Source organism: Cyphomyrmex costatus, unplaced genomic scaffold, assembly GCF_001594065.2.
Source record: "Cyphomyrmex costatus isolate MS0001 unplaced genomic scaffold, Ccosl1.0 scaffold193, whole genome shotgun sequence".
NCBI classification, from domain to species: Eukaryota; Metazoa; Arthropoda; class Insecta; order Hymenoptera; family Formicidae; genus Cyphomyrmex; species Cyphomyrmex costatus.
The window spans coordinates 4757511-4783015 of record NW_017275965.1 but is presented as its reverse complement, the minus strand read 5'-3'; the positions used below and the strand labels follow the sequence as shown (position 1 = coordinate 4783015).

Sequence of the window (25505 nt, the reverse complement as noted above, 5' to 3'; positions counted from 1 at the left end):
ATATATGAAGATCCTTTTTTAATCTTCTCTCTCTCTCTACATATATATATATTGTATATAGAAAGGATTAAAAACGGATCTTCTTTTTTTCAACGAAACGGATCTTTTGACCCGATTTACTGCAATCTGAATATTATTATGAAGCTGGTAAATATGTTAACATATAAATGATGGGATTTGAATTATGCATGCGGACGGAATGCGTATTCGGTTTACCCCTGTCGCATGTCGCGTTGTGGTGGAGCAGAGGATCCTTTGGAAAAAGAGAAGGTTAGGCACGTTTCACCGATTCTTTTGGGGCCGTCGTCGTCAGAGAAACTAGAACACGTAGCACACTCTTAAAGAGAATGGATCATATTCGCCGAGCTGGCAATAGCCAAGTGGTAGGTTGAGCATATTAATAGCTTTGCAATGAGTGAAATCGCTGGGAAAAAAATGATTTCTTCATGACACATCATGTCTTAAACAAAATTTACATTTTGAAGCGGAAGTAATTAAACTTGCAATATATATATTTTTCTCTCTCTCTCTCTCTCTTTATTTTTCCGTAGATAATTACGTTTGTGCACAAATACTCTACAACATTAAGGAAAGATATGCAAAATGGATACATGTTGAATTTTTTGTAAAAAATGTTGCGAGCTAAAACAAGAATTGTTGTACAATAAAATTACAATGCATTTCCTGTTTTCATTCGCTAAAAGAAAAAATGTTACTTTCGCCATACATGAAGTGCTACATGCATAATGCAAATATATAAACCAAGAGGTATATAAAATAGTAAAATATTTAACAATATGAAAATCATATTGTTAAAGTTTCAAATTGTCAAAGGGATGCATGAAAAGGTGGAGTATATTCAAATAATTGTTTTAAAGACTTTCTGAATTTATATAGATACACACACACAATATATGACATGACAAAAGAGAAATGTATTGCTAATAGAATAAAAAATACAATACATAATAATTATTGCAAATATCTAAGTAATGTATTGTGAGATAAAAAGAGAAAGAAAAATATAGAAAGATAAAAGAGTGAAACTACAGATATATTTTATTTTGCGAAATTAGAAATGAAGCTCAACATTTTATTATTTATCGATAACATATTAAATTCATCAATCATTTATAACATCCAATCAATTCACACTTTTGTTGATGTATTAAACAATTTCAATAAGTGTAATTATGCGATTTTATAAATGTGCGTAAGCTTTGAAATACAAGTATATTACTTTTTTTAAATCAGAGGATTTGATAAATGATTATTTATCTTTTAATACAATAAAACACACTACATTACTAAATTACTAATAATATATATATATATTTATTTAACACGTATAATATTTGATCATTATATATATATTAATGTATTCGAGTTCCAGTATCTACAAAGTAACATCTCGCTGTGCACCGAAAATATAGTTTATTCTTTTTGGTATCAGAGAAATATAATAAATGTTTATTTATTAACAATGTATTATTCGGATCAATTAGAATAATTAATCATCATACAATATTTTATATTTTATTTTATGATATGTACTATGGATAGGATCACATATAATAATATTTAATAAAAAATAAAATTACGAGATCGTTTAATAATTTAAATAAATCTATGTAAATGTATACGTCATTTATTAACACCAGCGAACACTCTTTCGTAATCTGTTTATTTTCTCAATGAATTTAAGTCGGGTGTGACTTATTCATTATAATGATCTTAAAGCTTGGTTTTCCTCGCGTAATTAGAAAACGGTTGAAGGCGTTGTTGCTCGCGGCTGGATTTCGCCGCGGGTTTACCTTAATGGAAATACAAGGCATTAATTTTATCGCGCCTGTTCGAACGTGTTAATATCCGGGCATATAGGGTACGTCCTTTGGAGGTTTTCACTTAAAGTCAAATTAATTTACTGCATTTGACTCTTGAAGAGAATTGATCGGAATTGAATATCTCAAATTTCTTATCTCACATCTTTATCTGTTTATGAGTATTAAAAAAGTATAGCATTTTAATGATTATTTTTTATGTTTGTCCTTTTTTTGTTTATTAACTTTCCATTAACAATGTGAAACTTTTACCCTTTGTCCACTATCTAACTTTAAATTTTACATGCAGATTTTTATATTGTTCCGGACTACAAAAATCTGAAAAATTTCTTACATATTTGTGAAAGCTTTAACAATGAATTTTTACTATCATAAAAGTTGCATTATATTTTATTTTCTTTAGATTTAAATTTATTTATCAGAATTTACAATTAACAAATTTGATAGTATCTTTAAATTTAACATTTTGACGGATGCTTAAATTCGAAAAAAATTGTATTAAAAAATATACGACCGCCCACATATATACCATTGTAGATATCAAAACGGCTGCAACGAGGCATTGGCATCAATGTTCAATGCAATGTTGATAATTACTCGTCGTCGTATCGATCATTAGGGTTGCTTTTTTTATCGGATTATGGGAGCAGCACAGTGGAAAAGCTGACATCGCGCGCGCGCCGAATCGACAGCAGTATCGTTGTTTCTCGTCGGTTTTAAGCATCTTTTACGGGGGGAGAATATGGATTTCCGATACGAAACTTTTCAATCCGTTCCTAGACGATAAGAACCCGTCGAACTTATACCGTCGAGCGGGTACCGTCATACCGTTTATTGCCCGTTGGGAGGCCGCATTTAAAAATATTTTATCGTACCCGGTCAATACTTACGCCCGTCGGTCTCTTCAGTCACGTCGATCCCATTTGCATCGCGGTAACTTACATGCAAATTTGCTTTTACGCGCTCTTTAACCCTCGTCTTTGACCTGAAATCACCTGTTTTTACGCATTGTTTAAAACGTGAGCAATCCGTGTATCAACTGAAACTCGAGAATATCGTAAATTACAGTATTTTTTGCTCCGAAAGCGGAGATAACAAAAGAAATTCAATTCGAATTGATCGGAGTTTGATCAAGATTTAGTAGATATTCGTTATTGCTTAAATATATATGTACATACATCCTAACATGTCAGAAACTGACGGCACAATAAAATATAGGATTCTCTAGGATTTCCATATTTAATCGTAACTCATCAATCCGCAGAGATTTATGAAACATATGCACGAAACATGGGCAACGATAACGATGAATTGTGTAATAAGAGCGAGACTCGATTTACATATATCATGATTCAACTGTCATATGTGCACAATTATTACGTGACATATGTCTCTTTATGAGGGGGAGATAAGGAATATATATTTTTTTTCATATTTATGTAAAAATTAGGAAATTTATCTGAATTTTAGTTGAGAATAAAATTATTAATGTAATATGAATAAAAAGAATAAAACTTTCAACAAACAATTATAAAAAGTAATTGTACATATATTTTACATTGTTACAGTGTACAATTTTAAAAATAATTATTAAGGGATAAATCTCTGAGGATATTGCAATGTACAGATTTGAGGCATTACACTTTAGAGGAGAATTGTGTATATATTATAATAAGCGGTATGGAGGTTAGGCATTACTGAGCATTGTAGAGCATTATTAGGGCATTAATGGGCATTACAAGGGCATTAATAGGGCACAAAAATTGGCGATTACTTGGACATTACTGGGCATTAGTAGGCATTGGTGTGCATAATTATGGTCAAAGGTTCAATCCTTGATAATTATACATGGGACAAATTAATATTGCAATAGTAATTGCAATTATTGCAACATCAAAATGAAAGGTTCTCAAATAAAAATAACATGTCACTCCATTTTAAAAATATAACTTTCACGAGAATTTTTATTTGTTGCATATCTATTAATTATGCACGGATGGCGTATACTTAAAATCTAAATTAACAGCAATAAAAAATAAAATATTTCTTCGGAGTTTTCTTTACTTAAATTTATACCCGACCCATGAAAGATGCATTATTTACTTATGCATTCACGAACGATCTCCTCGGGGAGGGTATTTCATATGTTATACTTAAATTTACGGAGTTCACAAAATTGCAAGACCTTGCGCACTCATTTTTGTTTCTTTGTAAACATTTATTCGTTGAGATCAAATAAAACTTGCGCTGTGCCGTAGCCGACGTGTAACGAGTTTGCACGCCGTGAAAAATCACGACGGACAGATACCGTGCGAAATGTCATTTTCCTTCGAGAAAGATAATTTATACGGACGCGAAAGAGAAATACGCGCGTTGAATAATCTTGACGCAATATAGGTCTAATTTGAATATCGACGATCTCGCGATTTTTTTCCGACACTTTTTTAAGTCGCTGAAGTTACAACATCAAACTTCTAAGACGCTCTGATTAATTTTGCCATGCATTATTGGAACGAGATATTAATAAAAAATTGTTTCTTACATCTTTCTTGTGTCGTAAAATATATTTAGACAAAACATTTTATTATCTATGTACTTAATTATATGTTCTGCGATTTTTACGCACGTAGAAAAAATTTGCTAAGTAAAGATAAATATAATATATAGAGATATTCTCTTTCTCTTTTTTTCTCTCTCTTTCTCTGTATATATAAGTAGATATGTACATTATGTTATCATGAAGACAAAAATTTTATTATTTTGTCATATTCTATTGTTTGCAAAATATGAAAAGGTAATAACAAACATTATATTTTACAGACTGAAAAGAGAAGTATACAGTGCATATCTGCATTGAATCTGTAACAGATTATGCATTGGAGATAAAAAATTGTAAAATAAAGATTAAAATTCAACTCTGGAATGAAACAGATTAAAATTAAACTTATCTGATTGAATATCTGTCGAATTCTAATCTCCAATTCGCAATTCTCAATCTCCAATACATGGTCTGATGCAGGTTTTAAAATGCGGCGCTCAGTTATTAACTGTTGAAACCATCAAAGATAAAATAATTATGTTTACATTTTCCCCCTTGCGCGTACATTTTTCCCTAGATAGACAAGCGCGAGATTGGAATGCCTCGTTGTACAAAGAGGTATTTCATGAATGGCTAAGAGCAACCTACCATCCACGAAACAAAAACATTTTTGTCGAGCTGCTATAACGAGGCCCACGTGAACTCGTTATTTCAACGATTACAAAACTTGAAGAGAAAAAGTTAATCAAATTTTGATACGAGAAAAAGAAAGAGAAAACTATGCGCGCGAATATTGCAACGAATTTTTTTTTTATTAAATTCTTATTTACTTACGAGTGAACATTCTGGTAAACACCAGGCTTATATTATTTTGAGCTTCTTCAGGGCTAAATATAAAATCGATGGTTATATTTTTATCTATTACATTAAGTATCGTGTGTCATATGAGAGAGAGGAAAATAAAATGTCCCGAAGAAATCAAACAAAATACGAACGAGTTAGGATTGAAACAAATAGCGCACCTTTACCTAGCAATCGATTTCTCTCGTGGTAGATGTATGCCAACGTTAGATAACGTAGAGCTTTAGAATTCAAGGTGCGTTACTCGGTTTTGTCTCTATGGTTGCCTTTCTGCAGTGAAAAATATCGTCAGAAAATATCGCGGAATATCAGACATTTTGAAGGAATTGGATAAATTTTTATATGCAGATTGTTTGTGTGTGAGAAATATTTTGAGACTTGTCAAATATAGTTGGAGAAAATTAGGACGAAAAAAAAAACTTATCTCGGACTATCAAAGAACTGAGTTTGAAATTTATGGTTCTTGTTGAACAAAGTTTATGCTTATCAAAAATGTTCAATGTTTTTTTAATCACTTAGCTTCACTTCTTTGCTTCAACTTCTCACTTCTTTTGAATTTTTAATCAAAAATGTCTTGCTTCTTCAACTTGTTTTTCCAAAAGATTAGCTATCTTTAACGATTGCATATTTTAAACCGCAAGTTACGTTAATCCATAAATAAATATTTATTAAATCTATTTTTAAACACATTTTGTTTAAATTTTTACTCCAACATGCATTTATGACTATGAGGTTTCTTCTCGCCCTGATGAAGTGAACTTAGTGAACTGCAATGTTTACGAAATGTTGGAATTTAATAATGCAAGATACGGAAATAACCCACGATATTTATTTGACTGAATTTTGATAGAAACAATCATTAGTATATTATATAACTTCTTATCACATATTGCGATATTGCACAACTATTAGTGTCTTCACAACTTCTCTAATGATACCATACACCGTGTGGTTCCAGGTTATTTGAAGAGAATGCGGAATTGCTAAATATGTTCACGAAGTTTCGGGATCAAAAGACAAAGGAGCAACAATCTACGAGTATGGAACTGGCCGAGCACGCGAAAACGGTCATGACCACCCTCGACGAAGGTATCAAGAGCCTGGACGACATGGATGCGTTCCTGACGTACCTTCACGAGGTCGGGGCCTCTCACACGAAGATCCCTGGATTCAACCGACAATATTTCTGGGTGAGTTCTTCTCGAAAGAAAACGCAAATCTTTAATACGGAATCTTGTAATAATTCATACGCGACATAAATACACAATGGATGTGTCCTAGTTATCAAACTATTAATTAGGCGAGAAAATAATTTGTAATATGGCTGAGGGAGAAAATAAGGCGATGTATTTAAGTACAAGGTTAGCTTTAATATATAAGATTCCTGCAAAAATATATACATTCGATGAACTAAAAAAATATATTATCTTAAATTTATAAAGATAGTATTTATTTTTGTCTGTCTTGTTAAACGTGCACAATAAAATGTACGTACATTAAGAATATTCGTAAGATTGAACTCGAAATTAGAAATTAACTAATTGTATATATATTCTTAATCAAGACAGTTTTCAGTAATAATATAATTAGTCTTATCGTTAAATTAGAAATTCAAAATACTTTGCAATATTTATTATTGTTTAAAAAACTTTTTATATTTAACTTTCATCATTACACGGATAAAACGCTTTCATCGAAGTATTTAAAAGTTTAGCAAGAAGATCTGAAAATAATTTTAATAATTTTGTTACTATTAGAATAATTATGTAGCTCTAATTTGTTACTAGAATGTCAAAACTTTTAACAACATTGCTCATTATACTTGAATCCTATATAATTATTTTGTGTACGATAATTCAATGAAATTATTTTCCAATCTAGCCAAATTTTTAGATATTACAGCGAAATTTTTCTGTGTATATATATATACTTTTTTTTAGAGTAAGTCAGTTAGACTTGCCTTATGTGATAAAATATTGATAGATTATCTGAGGTAACTCTTCGATAATATAATATGTAATTAGTTTTTCTTATCAGAATACTTGAAATACTTACATTTGTATCACTTTCTACAAAAAAAATATATATTTTTGCGTGAACTAGCTTGTTAGATTTACCTCACATATCAGAACATAGGTAATTTATCTCAGTATATACCGGGAAAGCGTGCGAAAATTCTCACTCATCCGAGAGAGAGAAATACGCCTCCCATCTCTTGACGAACATTTTCTCTTTGTGCCGCGCTTATCTCTCGCAACATGGAAATCAAAGAGACTAAACTGAAAACTTTTGGGAGACACTGTAAACTATTTCAGAGCAAGAGATTTATGCACAATTAAAGTATAACGACGCTCGCGCGACGTAAATGTGAAACGAACTTTTGTTGCGTTCCTCACAATGTTTGGACCTTTAATTTTTATAACACATTTTCTTATTCGTATGAAATCATCTTACAGTCTTTTGCACTTTTTTTAAATTTACGTTTCTATTTATTAAATTGACAAATAAATAATTTATGTTCTTGATAATATATTCCATTTTTAATTAAATAAGTAATATCAAATTTATTATTTAAAAAATATTACAATCTTGCTGACTTGGTTAGTATAAATTAGAATTCAGAGTGGACGGATTTATTATGAGCTCGTACTGCTTTATACGATTTTTTATCCAACATTTTATCGTTCGCATTACACTTTTTTCGCGAAATTTATGCCTCCTATAGCAAAAAAGAAAAATTTGCTGCAGGAGAGATTGAATAACAAATGTTGAGATTTCATCTCGCAACATCACTAGGTATAATACGTTGGTGTTTTGTTATCTCATAGTTTTTCATAATCCACTGCACAGCTGGTATCCACCATTTGCTTTGCTTGCGTTGCTATCCTGCGCGATATCTAAAAAGAAAAGATTCATTTTTTTATGTTCTACGTTTAACGATTTAAGAACGGTGATAAAATAATTATCGTGAAGAATAAATACACTAAAATTTCATTTTAGTATTTAATCTTTTGCAGAAAAACCCTGTACGAATATTTTTTTATTGCAACATTCTTTTGATATAGACACATTGATACAAATTTTTTCATTGCTTCGTAAAATACACGAATGCTATTTCGAGAGAGAGAGACAAATTCAGAATAATACGTGACTTCGATTTGATTCGTGCTAACGGAGACATCTAAAAGGATAGTCGTTACTCATACACGGAGAGAAGGATTTCTTAAAATTTACCCTGAAAATGTAGTAATTATGGTACAATACAATCAATTTAAAGATTTTTATCATGCACTTCAGTAAAATTAATCATACTTATTTTATATTTTATTGTAGTTTTATTTAATGAATGTGAGAGATTTACATAAAAATTCTTCGAAATATAATATTGTCCCACGAACAGGTATGTTAAGTTAGCACCTCAACTATAGTACTCAGGAGTTCTGATTAGAGTTTCCACTTCCTTTTGACGAAACGAAGAGTTCCCTATAGTTAATAACAAGAGTTCAATAAACATTTTTTTTACATTTTTTAAAAATGGGGTGCCAACTTTTTATCGAATTTCGAGGTGGAATAGTTCTGAGCGACTTAATAGCTTCAATTTGCGATTGCCTAGAGTTCCTGATATGTAAAAAAAATTTTCGAACAATAAAAAAAAATTAAAAATTTTTGAAAAATTAATTTTTAGATACAATAGTTCTGATGATAATTCCTGCTTCTTTTTGACAATACCAAGAGTTCTCTATGATTTTTAATGATATATGCGCTTAATAATCATTTTTTAATAATTTTTTAAAAATGGGGTGCTAACTTTTTAACGAAATTCAAGGTCGCATAGTTCTGATCAGCTTAACAGAATTATTTTGTGAATACCTAGATTACCTAGAGTTCTTGATACATAAAAAACATTTTTGAAATATAATAAAGTTTAAAAAAAATAGTGGAAATCTTTGAAAATTTTTTCGAGAGTACCGAGTAGTTCTGAGTAGCGTTTCTTATAGTACTCGACGAGTTCTATCGAAAACTGTAAGATGGAAAAGCGATTAATTTTTAAAAAATTTTTAATTTTTTTTTTATTATTCGAAAATTTTTTTTACTTATCAGGAACTCTAGGCAATCGCAAATTGAAGCTATTAAGTCGCTCAGAACTATTCCACCTCGAAATTCGATAAAAGTTAGCACCCCATTTTTAAAAAATGTAAAAAAAATGTTTATTGAACTCTTGTTATTAACTATAGGGAACTCTTCGTCTCGTCAAAAGGAAGTGGAAACTCTAATCAAAACACCTGAGTACTATAGTTGAGGTGCTTAACATACCCCACGATTACGATATTTTCAGGATAAATTTTAAGATATAATTCTTTTCGTGTAGGACACTTGTAAATATTCCATAATATTATTTACGATCCTGGCAGTTGAAAACACTTCATACGTAGAACATAAAAATTGGTCATAACACTTCTGGCATGCGAGTTGGTTATAATGTTGAAATATAAATCGGTACGCTACGAAACGATTTATAATTAAACAGCATGAAATCACATTCTTGCTATGATTGAAGTGAGGAAAATTCTTTGGAAATTTCGACGTTCGATTAACTATATATATTATATATATAATCAAACATTATACACTTAATCATTCTGCTTGGCTGAATAAATTTGATAGCTGTCCATGCACAAACAAGTATACAAACAAATGTCGAATTCATTAAATTAATTACATTTTAATGGGAGAATGCATTTTCCCAATACGATTGCATTAATATAATCGTATACAAAATCGACTGGCATTTCGTTATATTGAATATATGTGATTTTCTCGATAATCTTGATGTTTATTTGAATGAAAACATGCGTCAATTTGATTCATGCAATAAATCTTTCCTTTTTATGTATCAATAAATTAATGTATCAGTAAATTCGTATAAATTACCAATTTAATTTTTTTCAATCAGAAGAATAAAAAAACATCATTGAGCTTGCGGAAAAATAATGTTGCATACGTAACAATAAATTTAAATTTTTTAATTTTAAATAACAATATATACATCAATCTAATAATATATATACACATCTTAACAGATAGAATGCAAGGACGATAAAAAATAATAATCCACGTGACGTGTGTCAAAAAGAAAAAATTGTTAAAAGGGCACTTTAATGCAGTACGCAAAAGTAATAACGTTTCCCTCTCGCATATGCATGCAAGTTTTCTTTATTACTTTCGCGACGATCGGAACGGAATTTTCTTTGTGCACGTGAGAAGGAAGTCGTGCTGGGGGCTTCTTTCTGCGTCGCTTTTTCTTCTCACTAGAGAAAAGGAATAAAGGTATTATATAGAAAAAGGCATAAGAATGCTTAAAAATGTGGTTAAAAATGGAGATAGAAGGAATTTTATTGAAGTAAAATTAATTTTAAGATGAAAAAATGATATTAGGTATATTGTCAAAATAAGATATAATTCTATATGTAAGTAGACCGTTAATCACAATGAGATATTTATAATATAATATATTTCACGCAAGGGACATTTTCAGAAATTAATTTCAATCAAAGACAACTCAGTTCTTCCTAAAATGCAGCTTTTAGCATTGACATAATTCTGAGTTTGTTTTTATGTCTCATTGTCAGATAGATATAAAGTTAAGTTATCTGCGCAATGCGAGGAAGGTTGAAGGTTTACATTACAGAGAACGTCGCATTTATTCGCTGTGTGAAATGTTTGCCACGGTTTCAATCTCTTGGCACGAAATCAAATCCGGTTTGCCTTCCTTTCCTATCTAATGTAAGTCCCGTGACTTAGTCACTGTGTATAGGATTGATAATTCCTATCGGACAATCCTACAAGGTCTATTGTGAACCGTGAATATGACGATCGCTATACAATCGTCGATGCAATCGCCAGTCCTCGTATTGTTGGCGACCACGCCGCTGAAAATGGATCGAGGCTTAAATATTCGCCGTATTGATATTATCTTCTTACGCGACCCAAGAAAGTTCATAGCTTCGATTCATCAAAGCTTAAAATAAATATAAAGCAAACAAACGAAACATTTTACTAGAGATTTATTATTGCTTACAAATGACGTGTCAGATCATTTAATAGGAAAAAAAAAGAATTACAAAAGTAGATATAAAATTCGCAAAATTGATCTCTCAGCTCTTTTTTTAGAAAAATATTTTTAATATTTTCACTTCAACATTACACTAAAAATAATTACTGAATCATTATTTACTTGAAACATTTTTTACACTGAGAGAAAAAATATCTTGATATTAAAAAATAAGCTATTATAATCCACTGAATGTATCAAAATAATTTACTTAATACAAAACAATCATTATTTCGATTTGATGGATCTAGCCTATTTTTTAGTATCAAGATATTTTTTTCTCAATATGACATAAAATCCTGCTCTTCTTGTATCGTACGCTTAGCAATGTGTAGGCAATCAACTGTTCTAAATCCAGGAAGAGAGGTACAGAGTGCCGGCTTTTGCTTTCCTGAAAATTATTTCCGTATCTGTGTCGCGTTGCACTAATCTCGGATGTTACGCTGTCATGAAAGTTGTTTCCATCCTAGAATTATCTTCCCCGTCTTAGAATAATATAGGAATCAAGAATAAATAATAATAAAATATATACCAAATGTAATAACATATAATATATTTTAATTTTAATACAGACCCAAATCATCCAAAAAACATTATTTTTTTATTAAATAATTAATACAATTATTTTAAAAGTACATTAACAAAAATGTAGTTTATACGTGATTGGATATTCTTCTATTTTCAGAAAATCGAAAAACCGTTTCTGGATGCGGTGGAACGTACGCTGGAGGACCGATACTCGGAAAATGTGGAGAACATCTATAAGCTGACGATCAAGTTCATCATCGAAACGCTGATCGACGGCTTCGACAAAGCACAGAGCGACAAGGCCAAGTCCTAGTCGTCCTAGTCCCGAGGATCCGGCACGCACGCGATCGCCCTCGATCTTGCGAGATGTTGACAGCCCCCCGGGTCGGCCTGGCTTCCCGACGTTTGGAACGGGAAAATGCCAGCCGACGATTCTTGAGAAGACGACGATGGGGACAATCGTCGTTCTTGCGTTGATTCGCGCGGCGTCAACACGTCGCTGCTACGTTTCTCCGCGAATTCCTGAGAAACGCGAAATGCGAGCGCGTGGCGTTTTGCGCCATCGCCCTCACCGGCCTGAGATCTTTTTCCCCTTCGTGCGGGTCTCGCCATTAAACGTCTCCGGATATTAAGAACACGGTCTCGAGTCAGTCCTTCGGGATCTCTTCGTAAAAACCGTGCCGCAACGCGAAGCGAAAGAGCCGCGTGGCTCTCCCACGACGGTCGAAGGATTTCTCTCTTTTTATCTGTTTAACTCAACTAACAATTAATGTTGATTGGATTTTCGATGATAGAAAAATGAGTCCATTTAAGTGACACATTTAAAAGTCCAAAAACGTATAAAGACAGACATTTGAAAACGTCTGACGTTTCCAATCTTTTGATCGGTGTCTTTGTGACATCGTTTTAATAAGGACTATATCTACTCGTAAGAATTAAAGCAAATAATTTAAAATATATTTTTTCGAATTTAAGTAGCAAAAATTGGAGTCAATTTGTAAGTTTTGATGCATCTTTTTAAGTTCCTCATAGATAATTTTGCAAACGTCAATCTTAATTTAAGTTCAACTGATTCTCTTCACCTCTCTCTAATGCGAATTCCAGGAAAGAGACAAAGAGTAGGTTAAACTAAAATTAAAGCGTATACTGGCGGTAAACCAAAAGCGCTATGATTCCACGTTATCTGGAATCTACCGGGTGATCGACTAACTTTCCCAAACGTTGCCAAAACGCCTGTAGGAAAATCGATTCTCTACAAAAAGATTTGTTTTTGAGATTTATGAATTGTGTATTTTTTTTACATGTAAAATATTGTTCACCAATGGATAAATTCTGGGATATAAAAAACAAAAATATTCTGAAAATAGAATACGTGCTTTTTCGTGAATTTATCAAACTTGTGTAGTATCAAAAGAAAGATACTTCAACTCGTACTGTTATTATTTATTTGCTGTTTATGTTTCATTTCACATGGCCTTGCACATGAAAAGTAATACGGCATAAATACATATGTTATGACATTTTGGAGAGAAACGCTAGTATTAACATTTATTGAGATTCTCTTTAAACATTTTTCAATGAAAAGTTATCTCAAAGAGATGAGTTTGAATATATTATTTAGAGACACTTAACGACTGTAACGTTACAGTTACAATCGTTAAGAGTTACAGAATAGAACCCTTGATTGTATTTATCATGTCATGTGTACAAACAAATATTTATTTTTTTGTCGTTTTTATTTATTTCCTATATGTTCGTTATTTATTTCTCTTATTCATACATACGCTTCCTCTAGTTTTAATACATTTAACAGGAGAGCAAAACGTAAAGTGACACACGTCGTTATTGATCAGACACAAAATTAGAAGGAAGGAGGTGGGAGAGCTTTCCTTTCCCGCAAGAGTTCGATCTTAAGAGGATTACTAAAATGTAACTTTGGTCAACTATATGATACCCTCGTAAGAACAGGATAAGCTGAAATAAAAGTTTTTACTACGATGCTATTACCAACAAAATAAGGTCCGACCAGTCGCTAATATTCGCTGCACACAATGACGTTTTAAGGGTTTATTACGTCGCAAAAACTCTCATTAACTTCTCATGAGTGTTATAAAACCATCTAATGCACATAGATAATGATTCTTTCATCAAGTACGCCCACATGACTACGAATTTGCAGTATCAAGCGTGAGAAAAATATGTTTCCATTCAGTTCTCTTTTCATATACGTTTTTTACGCCAAGCTCTTTTACGGATAATAATTATTCATTCTATTAATAATATTAAGCTTCTTTTGCTCGCGCAGATCGTAAAATGGGTGGCTTTTGAGATATCATAACTCGCGGGATAAAAGTTTCCAGCTTTTGCGGTAACATGAATCGCATAAAATTCAACACATTGACAAAAAAAATTGCATCGTTGCGTATGTTGCGAATCGATATTCGCTCTTAATTGAAAGAGTCACTCAAATCCGAACCATTTAATAATAACCGATATTTGGAAAAAATGACCCTATGGTAGGCATTTTGTAATAATTCCATGATTTCAATTCGATTATCTCACCGAGAAATTTTTTCTTTTTTTCAAAACTGATACCCTTCCGTCAATTGTAATCAATATATATATTGTCCAAATTACCATCGTTATTTAAAATCGCATCGCTCGAGTTTCAAAGAGATGGATATACCCATGAAAAGAGAAATGTAACAAGTACCGACTGCGCATTGCCTGTGACCTTAGTAAATGTGCTCCATTAGGAAGAGAACGCAATATACTGAATTTAGAGCTCTAGATATTAAGAATAGTGCAATCCTTTTATCTGCGAATGTCGACAATCGCGTTTTCTTATTGGCTCCCTTTTCTCGACTGCCATTTTGGATCTAATCAATCTATCGTCAAATGAGCACTCATTGATTTTTAACATAATTCGTTTCTAATGTAGATTAGGGGATCGATTGTGTATCTTGAAATGGGATGAAAATTACAAAAGTGAACGAATTTATACTAGAATATTTATAATTTTATTGCACCTAATGCATTTGCTCACTGTTATTGTTTTTAACTTGTTTCAAGATACACAATCGACTCTGAGATTAAAATGGCGATTGTTTGTACTACTCTTGTTTACATTTAAAGTTCTATATTGAATTACACCAATGTTTCTCTTCAACTCGACACTTTAGAGTGGTTTAGAGAGAGAGAGAGAGAGAAAATAAGCTACCTCACTCTTTCTGAGCTGATAGTATGACAACTTTATATAGGAATGCGCAGTTTGTACCTATTACGTATATATAGATATCCCAAAACAATCCATGCAAACTTTGCGAGTTTGATAATACCACGATATATCATCCACGGAGAGAGATCGTATACTCTCTCGGCAAGTCGACAATGAGTCTGCCAGCGCAAGATACGCCGGCATTTTATACCTGCATTAAGCCGCGAATACGGGGATTCGAGTTTATCGGGACCGATTTCATACAGGTTTCCGACTTTCAATATACGTTCGATAATTGATACAAGCGCGGTAGAGCAGAGTGATAGCCGCGGCGACAGTGGCGGTCAGTCAATCGACACTGACTGCTACCTTTTATTCGCGACGGCCTTGGATTACATAAGTCACGCAGGATATCCTCCCGCAATGCGAGGCCGAATGCATGTGAATGCAAATGTCTATTGTCTCGGAACGGGGTCACGATTTAATCGTAAAAACAACGATGTCGTCACCTCACCCTCGAACAATATATCCCCGGCACGCGACGAAAATTAATTTGTCTAATTTCGCAGAATTTGTGATAAAGCTTGTCGTAAGCTTGAAACGTATTATTAAAAATCTGAAAGTCAGAACTCATCACAGTAACTTTTACAAAGAGTTCTTCCCGCGCGATGTAATACGCACTTGGACTTTGATACACCACGTGTGCGGCGACTGACGTTTTAATGAAACGTCAACCAAGATTGACGTTTTCATGCTGTTTTGTTGATTTAACTCGAAAGCTATGACAGTTACCGATGATCGACAGTATTACACTAAAGTACGTCATTGATTTAAAGTAAAATATAACTGGCTGTCAATAAGAAGCCGAGTATATTTGTCAGCAATTGTGTTTATACTTCACGTATAATTGGACGCTCAATTTTTCAGATCATTTCACGAAATTGCTTGAAACTCGCAAAATGTAATAACATCATTTGACATTAATTAATCTCATCATCTCATAGTTTTTCTTGCTATGTACAATTTTTCTCTCAGAATTAATAATCAAATTAAATTAGAAAAATTTTTAGAAGACATACTTATTACTATATATGGAACAAATAGCAATACAAATGTTTGTACGTTAGTTAAATCTCAGAATTTTATATAAAGCTCTCTTCTTTAGAATCTTGTCAAGAAAAATTACAAATTTTGATGCTCGACGACTTTTACAGTTTCTATAAATTTTATATACGTTTGCCACGAGATATATTTCAGATTGCATGTAAACAGAGACGTTTACGCTCTGTTATCTCTATTTTGTGATAAAATAACACCGTATCGATATAAAAGTATGCATAACCTGCGTTCGCGTTCGTCATAAGATCGATCGCGACGATCGTAGATGACACGTAAATGGAGAGGGACATGCGGAAATTATTGATACTCTTCCGATCGATCACTGGACTGTCATGGCAAACGCGACTGAATTAGATTCTAAACGCCTAAGTGAAGAGGATAGCCATTTATAAAGTCCCAGTAATTCTATCAATCTTCCATTCTCAATTTCTTGATAACCAAAACACATTTGAACGACAGATAACAATTATACTTATTTCCATTCATTTATCGTAATTACTATTATGCTTTCCGATATTGATTCAATTTTTAATTCTTTGCTCTTTTTTTTAGAAGAATCCCGAAGAAATAACATCTGCTTATATGTTCTGCGCTACGAAGGAGCTTTGTAACTTTTTACTTTATGTACTTAGTACTTTGTTTTTATTTCCAGCGAGGCGGGAATCAAAAATGCAAAGTAAAAAACTATAAAGTTACTTCATAACCATTTGATGTTGGCTCTCAACAGTAATTCGTCCGATTTTGATCAACCCTCGATGATACGCGGCATCATCGAATCCGAAGAAAAAAAACAGCCAGGATCCTTCGATCGTCAACGGAGAACTTGTATAAATTTTTACTCTTATTGTAAGTGGCAGTGGAAAAAAAAAAGTGTGGTTTCTAGGGTAAATGGGCCCTTCGCGCAAATGTCAATTTCCTAGGAGGTCTCGGGAAGGCAGAAGGCCTCTCCGTCTCTGTATCTTCCTCGCCGTCTTTATCTATCTCTATTTCTCTCTGAGGACGATTCGCGCCCATGTTGCTCTTTCTACATTCGGACTCGGTAAATCGTTATATACTCTTGAAAAAGGCCGCAACATACGACGTGGACGACTGCGAAAGATACGTGACTTAACGGGGAAACATCCCAGAAGCGTGACACGCGATGCGAATCCATTAGAACCTGCGCTATGTGTCGTATTTTATTTATCACAAATATTCTCGGAAAACTCGTGTTAGTCTTGTTTAATAATCATCGTAAAATAATACAATCGCAGCATTAATCCTTAAAACACACGATTGGATCTTTCCTTTGAAATACTAGGAAGCTAAATAATAATATCCATTTTTTTCTTTTTTCTAAATACATAACTTTATAAGTACTTTCTTTAAAGATGTTAACACTAGAATTGCCAGTGAAATTCCGTTAAAACTGCTGAAGATGCCAATTTGATAATTTCCCATGTTTGTGTTTGATTAGTGAAAAGTTATATTGGTATTATTCGTTAAAATTATGTTCACATATTTTTATTATTCTGTACTATATATTTAAAAAAGAACAAAATTGAAATGATTAGCGGAGTCATAATGGCGGTACCAGTGTTGAAGTATAATACGTAAGAATCACTTAAATAATGTTTATATACTTGTAAAAGAATGATGGAAATTGACCCAAGACACGAACGATCCATCGTGTGTATAATAAAGGATTAAAATACCACCGTGCATACTAAGAGTTAATTCCATCATCATGCAAATTACATTGTCGCGTTTATCCTAATTACGTAAGCAATTGAAAAAAATCTTCGTTGGAAAAAAGTGTAATTGTTCTGAGTGCAGAAAAATTAACGCTGGTTCTACACGCAGTCGCATTATTTCCACGCCAATAACTGCCATCGCAATATCTCCGCGTTTGCTACCAAAATAGCACATTATTAGGGCACTCTGCATATGGCTTGAAATTTCATAGTATATTTAAAGATGAGTTACCTAGTAGACACTCGTTGTTTTAGAATCGCTCGCGAACGCATTCGGAAAATGTCAGACTCGATTTCGCGCAAAAGAGGTGGAAAACCAAGAATAGCGTCCTACTTGTCTGAGATTTCGGTCCGCGTTTCTCCTTTAATCAAGAATGATCATTAGCGGCCTGACGGTGAAACAAAGGCGAGTTGCATCGTGTAGAAGAAACAAGACGATAAAACTTATCTTTGTCCTTCCTTTGGTGATGAATTTAACTGTGTCGCTCCCTTTTAGGGCGATACATATTACCGGTCACCCTATCAGTCATTAACTTTGTTAACCGCCGTACCACAAATAATCAAACTAACCGTCGTGTGCAGAGAAACTTCCTACGGGACGATAAATGACGATAAATAACGAGCGTGTCGCGAAAATCGATTTTCCAACGAAGACAGGAAGTTTTTGCGATACCGTACTTCGAGTAGATGCCAAGCGCATGGGGCTCCCACGTTCCTCGCAAAACGGCAATTTCCATTCTGGACTTAAATTATCATTCGCCCCACACGCGACTTTGGCGCGACATTAATATTTAACGTGTTCGAAACACGCTATCGCAAGAAGCCTAATAGGGAGTCAGTTTCTCTCTCTCTCTCTCCCCCCTCCCCCTTCCTCCTTCTCCCCCCTCTTTTTCGCTTTCACACTCTCACCTTAGATTTATATTTACCTTGATGCGACATTAACGTTTTGTGTACTCAGACAAAATATGCTATCGCCAAAGTATTCTATCATTAGGGTATTTAATATGAGAGAGGGTATTTAAATTCGAGAACACGATCCATCATGTCACGTTACCGCGGTCGCTCTGCGCTCGTTGGGAACGACGAATACGTTGCCTCAGGGAGAAAGAGTACGTGTGTTCAATAGCGAAAAAAAAACGGAGAAATATATATATATATTGTATATATATAAAGAAAAAAAAGATCGCGAACAAGAGGGTGCGTAACATTGCGAGACACGATTTTAAGCGAATGTCGCAACCACGACGAACGATGTATGCGCACCCTTATTCTCACCGAGACTAAAAACGATCAACAAATTAGATAAGATAATTAGCGCTTCCGCGGTTCGCGACATCCTATCGTCGTTGAGGTTCGTAAACCTTCGTCATGATTATCCTACACTGAGAAAGAAAGTAATTGTTTGAATGGACGAAATTATCTTGCCTGAAATAAATTTTCGATCAACAAATTACGTGACTAATGCAACAAGTTAGTCGATTACATCTGTATATACGCTAATTGCGTGGATAAATTTTAATGGCATGGTATTACCGTATATTTTTTTTATATGACATAATATACAAGGAGGAGTGTCGCCATTTTTTATCCGAGCAATTTTTTTCTCAGTACAATGTTTTATTCTAATTTTCTCCTCAATTCATTATAAGTTATGTATACTACTGAATAATTGAGCAATAGATGTTCACTAAATATATGCTTACTTTCTTTATAGACTTTCTATGATAAGCCATTACCTAACTTTAAATTTTAAGTCGTGAGAAATTAATAAAAAAAATTAATTAACTAAAATAATCGATTATTCTCATATTCAACTGTGATTGGACAGTTTTTTTACAACTTAAGACTTAAAGCTTATAAATAATGTTATTGTAAAAAGTCTATTAAAGTAAAGCAATTATATTTTTTTTGGAAGAAAAAATATATTAATTATCGTGTAGGGAATATTTTGTTATTACAAAATGACTATCAGGCTGACGTAATAGAGGCTAACACAAAACTATTTCATTAAATTAATAATTAATACGACATTATTAAAAAATGAATGTTGATTTTATCTGAATATCGCGTTATGCTATTAATCTAAGACTATTACATACTTACCTCGATTTCAGTGTGATGGATCAAAGTAATCATTTATTGGAACTTTCTCATTTCCTTGCAAAGTCAGTTCATCTCTTCTCTTTTTCGTTATAAATTCCAAGTTACTTCCACGCGTAAAATCGATGAGACATCAAATATTTGAGGAGAATCATATCCTGAAAGATATCTGTGTGACGATAATTTTAATTTCACTCAACATAGGAAAGAAAGAGATTGAATTGAAACGATATGCCTAAGCGGTCATTCAGTGGTGCATTTACCTTGCTGATGATTTGCATTTCGGTTTTTACACGATATCAGTGGATATCACGAAGTTGTTCGTAGCCCGCGACTTTTCCCCGGCGAACCGCGATCGCGCCACGATAAATGTTGCATGAAATGAATATTAAGAGTCCGTGTAAAGCCGTCGCCGCACGAGAAGGACCACACCGAGCGCCCTTTCATTTTTTTCTTCGTCATCGAAGTGTAACTCGAGGACTCCTGTCGGGCGTCGAATTTCGTGGTAAACAATATCGATCGTTTGAGTATCAAATTGGTGCAATCGGGCGATAGCTCTCGACGATAAAGCAGGGGGGGAAAATTGACAGAAGGGTATATCTACAGCGGTGGATGAGAAAAAAATGAACGTGGAGGAATCGGGGCGTACCAAAGTACATAATTTATATTTTCCGGCAAGGCATAATTTCTGAGAATAAATACGAAATCGAAATCGCGCAGAGGTTCTGCATTGGTATCTTCCCTCTCACGTTTCTCGTCGAGAATCTCGAGATCGGTCACGTATGGGTAAATAAAGACATTTGTCGACCCGGCCACGTTCTCGAAGGACACTCTAGGCATTTTACACTTTATCCCGAAGATTTAAGGGCTACTAGGAAGCGAAATAATGTGCGACGCGTTATAACTGCACACACGTCCCACGTGCGGCGGGGCTTGAAACGATATAACAAGAAAGGAAAAAAAAAACGAAAAAAAACCCGGAGAATATTGTAAAACGAAAAAAAAATATTTCGTACGGAACAAAATGCACAAAACGAGCTGTACCTTCTTTTCTCGCAGAAATCGAAAGACCTATCTAACCGAAAGTCTTCATGAAACGCGCAGAAAGCACACACGAGAGAGAAATATATATTATTATATAAATATATATGAGATATAAAAAATTGCTAGTATACCTTGCAGTTATGCGAATGTTGCATTGTCTAACTGTTTGTTCCATACAGATCCAGATGTATTATTGTATCCGATGGAGTATTATATATCAAAATATATATAATATATATCTATATATATTACGATCCTCCCGTGGGGCTTACAGTTTTTCCGCTTTTCCCAATTTTTCCAGTAAATAGAATAATTTTTAATCATAATTTAAATTTAAATTTTATATATTTTAATTTTTTTTAATTTTTTTTGTTTTTATTTTATTTTTTAATTTATATCCTTTAATAATTATAGATATAATCTAACTCGAACAACCAACAAATTATTTGCTGCATTAGTGCAACAGAAAAATTTATTCTTGTAAAAATAAGAAAATTTTATGCCTTTGTCTGTATTTCTTTATTATTGTTAGAACTAAATTGAAATGAGTTAAGTCTGTGCACATTAATGTCTATTTCAAATTTCAATGTAAATTAATTTTAATTTTGATTTAACTTATTTTTTATCTTTTTTCTAAAAATTAAATTTAACTGAAAGTTAAATTAAATTGATGTAAATTATTCTAAATAAGTAAAAATGGATGATGGTGTGGACTTTAAATTCTGATTAACGTAATAGGTAATTAACTGCCACAATTATTTATAACAAAATTTTTAAATATATCTAGAATCTGTCATCCTATACTAGTTTTATTATTATAGTTTTTCAAGAATAAATCTAGAAGAAATTATTCAGACACAAATTTTGTCACACTCTATTTCAAAAAATTATAAATAATATTCTGCTCTAAAAATGAATATCCTCTTAACAAAAGACAAGTATTGTGAAAGGTATTATATACTTGACAAATTAATAATTGATTAAATTAATTAAAAATTGATCAATCAGTTTATCATCAGAAGGTAAACTAGGGAAGATAAAAAATTATTTCTCTTATTTAAATGCATTTCGTGATCTTAGCGTCATCTACAAGCATAAAATGTAGAACTATACCTAGCCATTTTATCAAGTTTTCTTTACAGATAACATCTACGTATCTTGAACGAGAGAAAGAAAATATATATATATATTTTGAATCATTGTCCACGATAACGATGATATATTTGTCTCATTCTGAATGCAGAGAATGTGATAAGGCCAAGTAAGAAGATCAGCTGTAAACATTTCCAATTTTGTGTTCTTTTTTCTTTTGCTACGTCGTTGGTATGAGGGACAACACGCGCGCCTACCAACTGTCAACCTCTACCCGATACCCGATTAAGCGGATTGAGAGGTTATATCAACGAACAGGTATAAAATTATTCTACATAAGTAAGTGTATTGACAATTTCAGTAAGAGTTCCGCTCGATTTGGTCTGTAGATCTTCGTAAGATGTAACAGAACATTTTCCGGAAACTCGAAATTTCATCTGTATACAGCTTAGGCTGTATCTTCGGAGTAAATACCTTCGAAGTTAACCTATCACTTAATTGGGCGGGAATAATTCCACTGTGCAATTAAACATGCGACATTAAAATATAAAACATTTTTTCTATAAGAACTGCATGTATGAAAATTGAACGATATTTCCATTTACTTTCCGATCACTTTGATGTAAACTTGTTTTTGTATAGGTTATAAATAATTGTTGAGTTTAGAAGCCTCACCTCTGATTTTGATAAAATTATTCTCATTTGATTACGTTTTTGCATGAAAGGAACGAATTTGGCAAAAAAGATATTACTGTGTCCTGCGAACCAAAATATTGATTAATAAAGTTGACAGATATTCAGGTTAGGAAATCTGTTATATCGATGGCATGAAAAGGTGTTACACAAATTTTCTGCTTTACAAACAAATTATTTTCCATAAATTCCAGAAAAATTAGACTAATTTTATTAAAATCGAAGATGAGGCCCCTAAACTCAACAAGTACCTTTCTTATATAGTGTAAAATTTAAAAAAATTTTCTAAAATTAATAACAAAAAACTTTTATGAATCTTATAAACTCATATTCCTTTAACAAAAAATATGTATTCTTGTTATGAGTTAAATATGTCTCACCTAACAACACATTTTTTATTTGCAGCACAAATGCCAAGTGTTAAGGATGAGTCGGAAGGTGAAGGAGAAGAGATGTCTCACGATAGTAACGAAAGTAACCAGAGTTCTGGGTCATGTGACAGCAGCCCTGAACACACTGATAGCGATGACTCGTCGGAGATGGATGAAGACGAATGCGAGAGGAGACGCAATGAATGTATGGAAAATTTACTAGACTTGGAAAGACAATTTACTCTACTCAAGGAACAGTAAGTATACACATATTATATATATAGCTTCTTTATATATTATACTTTAATGAACATTAAAAAAAATACACTATAACTATTTGTTTTAACAATTGTCATTTCTTTCAGATTGTACAGAGAAAGAATTACACAAGTGGACACAAAGCTCGGTGAAGTTCGTGTTGGAAAATCTGAGGAATACCTAATACCACTGGAACGACTGAAGGAAAACATGAAAACGAAAACGGAAGTGGCTGGAATATTAAAACAATACAGATTACAAAATATCCAGAATAAATTCCTAGCAGAAGAACTGGCCGCTTTTCAAAATTTTGAAAGCGAAAAAGGCTTAGTCTGGGATTGCATACATAACGATCTACAAGACAAGATCCGTCGTCTAGAGGAAGATAGGAATAATGTAGACATACATGCAGATTTGTGGCTTAATACGACCGGTAGAAGACGTAGGAATCATTCGGAGAGAAAACGAGCAGTTTCCGTTGCAGGTCCTTACATCGTTTACATGCTCAACGACGCAGATATATTGGAAGATTGGGCATTAATAAAAAAAAGTCTAGGTAGCCGAAAAGCGGAAATAATGTAAATTATGTTTTGAATGTGTTGAAGAATTGTTGAAAATAGTTTCCTTACATTACGCGTCCATCTTTGATATGAACAAGAATTTCGTCCAACCGGAAATGTTCTAAAATTAAACAAACAACTGACATCCACTGATTATCTGATATCTGTACTGTGTGCCTTGATAAAAAGTAAGAGTAATTATTTACTAATCTAAATAATTACCGAATTAAAATATCATATTCGCCGAGTACTTCTATGGTACACTAGTGCAGGAAAATTGTTTACATTTGTGTCACCGGAAAAAACGAATTCATAAGTTTGAAAAAACTAAATATTATCTATATTAGTTCCAATTAATATGAAAATTTACATCATGAATCAAACAACAATTATATCAATCTAAATTGTCTAAAAATAATTAATTTTATGTTCGGTATATGAGCATTATCTTCTTTTTTATTTTCCTTTATTTAAAAAATCTATTTCTGCAATTTTATTATTACATTTGTTTTGTATTTTCTTTATCTCTCTAATATATCTTGAAAAAATAAGACAAGCATGAACTCTCTATTCCTTTTACTCTCTATTATATCTAAATAGATATCTATGCTTCTCTTGTCATCTTTTTAATGAACTAAAATATTTAATATTTGCAAATTGTTGCAATCGGAAAATAATTCTATAATTTTTCCGTTTACGATCTAGTCGGAAAAAAGTTCGTACATACTTTAATATTCCATGCTCGCAACAAATAACTGTGACATGTAATGCCAAAAATTGTCATGAACAAAATTTTCTTCTAATATTATGTTAATGTATTAGAATTTTGCTTAAAGACATTTAAGCATGCTTTGTTTACTCAAAGGCGAATATAAAGAATAATTGTATAAATATATTTTATTATTATACTGTTTAAATATATCTCATTATTTCAGTTCGAAATAAACTTATAGAAATATAATAAAATTTTTGTGTAACGTTGTAATTAATAGTATAACACAATGACTGAGAAAAAGATTCATAAGCGAAAGAATTATTGTATTATAAATAAAGTGCATTTTAATTTTTGTACAGTATACCCAGCAAATTAAATGTTAATATCGTTCCAACAATTCTAACAGTTTTACACGATTACAGTACGCAATTAATTTAGTCCTAAACTTGCATCCTATCGATAGAACATAATAGCGAACTCTTATAAGTAGATGGATCTATAATAGCGAAATCAAGCAGCTCTACGGGGTTCTATTGATTGATCATAAATGGTACAGCCATTCGTTCTAATTTTTGTTAATATATCATTTCGAAATTGGAGTAATAAAACATAATACATCTTATTTTAGTGCAACATTCGGCAAAGTTTCATCCAGCTCAATAATATGTATCAAAAATTCAACGTGACTTTTGAACCTGCATCCCAACGTGATTAATTTACAT

General features: G+C 32.6%; 2 protein-coding genes across 3 annotated transcripts in view; both read left to right on the top strand.

The window, feature by feature from the left end:
* Positions 1–12693, top strand: part of LOC108772726 (neuroglobin) — a 32347-nt gene extending 19654 nt beyond the window's left edge. The window contains exons 2-3 of the mRNA XM_018538326.1: positions 6200–6431; positions 12039–12693. Of these exons, the coding sequence (XP_018393828.1) occupies positions 6200–6431; positions 12039–12194 (388 nt within the window). The 3' untranslated portion in view covers positions 12195–12693. The remainder of the gene's footprint in view (positions 1–6199; positions 6432–12038) is intronic.
* A 9546-nt stretch (positions 12694–22239) lies between these two features.
* Positions 22240–24365, top strand: Brms1 (breast cancer metastasis-suppressor 1-like protein). 2 transcript variants are annotated; one of them, XM_018538469.1, is made up of 3 exons: positions 22240–22504; positions 23285–23507; positions 23616–24365. In XM_018538469.1, exons 1-3 carry the CDS (start codon positions 22420–22422, stop codon positions 24088–24090), a joined length of 783 nt encoding a protein of 260 aa, XP_018393971.1. In that variant the 5' UTR covers positions 22240–22419; the 3' UTR covers positions 24091–24365. The 2 variants fall into 2 exon arrangements, with proteins under 2 accessions (XP_018393971.1, XP_018393970.1); XM_018538468.1 differs by having other exon boundaries at positions 22240–22525.
* Positions 24366–25505: the final 1140 nt, after the last annotated feature.

Excerpts from the sequence above, each read along its gene's own strand:
- Brms1 (XM_018538468.1), top strand. The coding sequence starts at position 22,420 with ATGAGGGACAACACGCGCGCCTACCAACTGTCAACCTCTACCCGATAC. Across the intron at positions 22,526-23,284 it reads TATAAAATTATTCTACATAA|CACAAATGCCAAGTGTTAAG; the intron begins GTAAGTGTATTG and ends TTTTATTTGCAG. Across the intron at positions 23,508-23,615 it reads TTTACTCTACTCAAGGAACA|ATTGTACAGAGAAAGAATTA; the intron begins GTAAGTATACAC and ends CATTTCTTTCAG.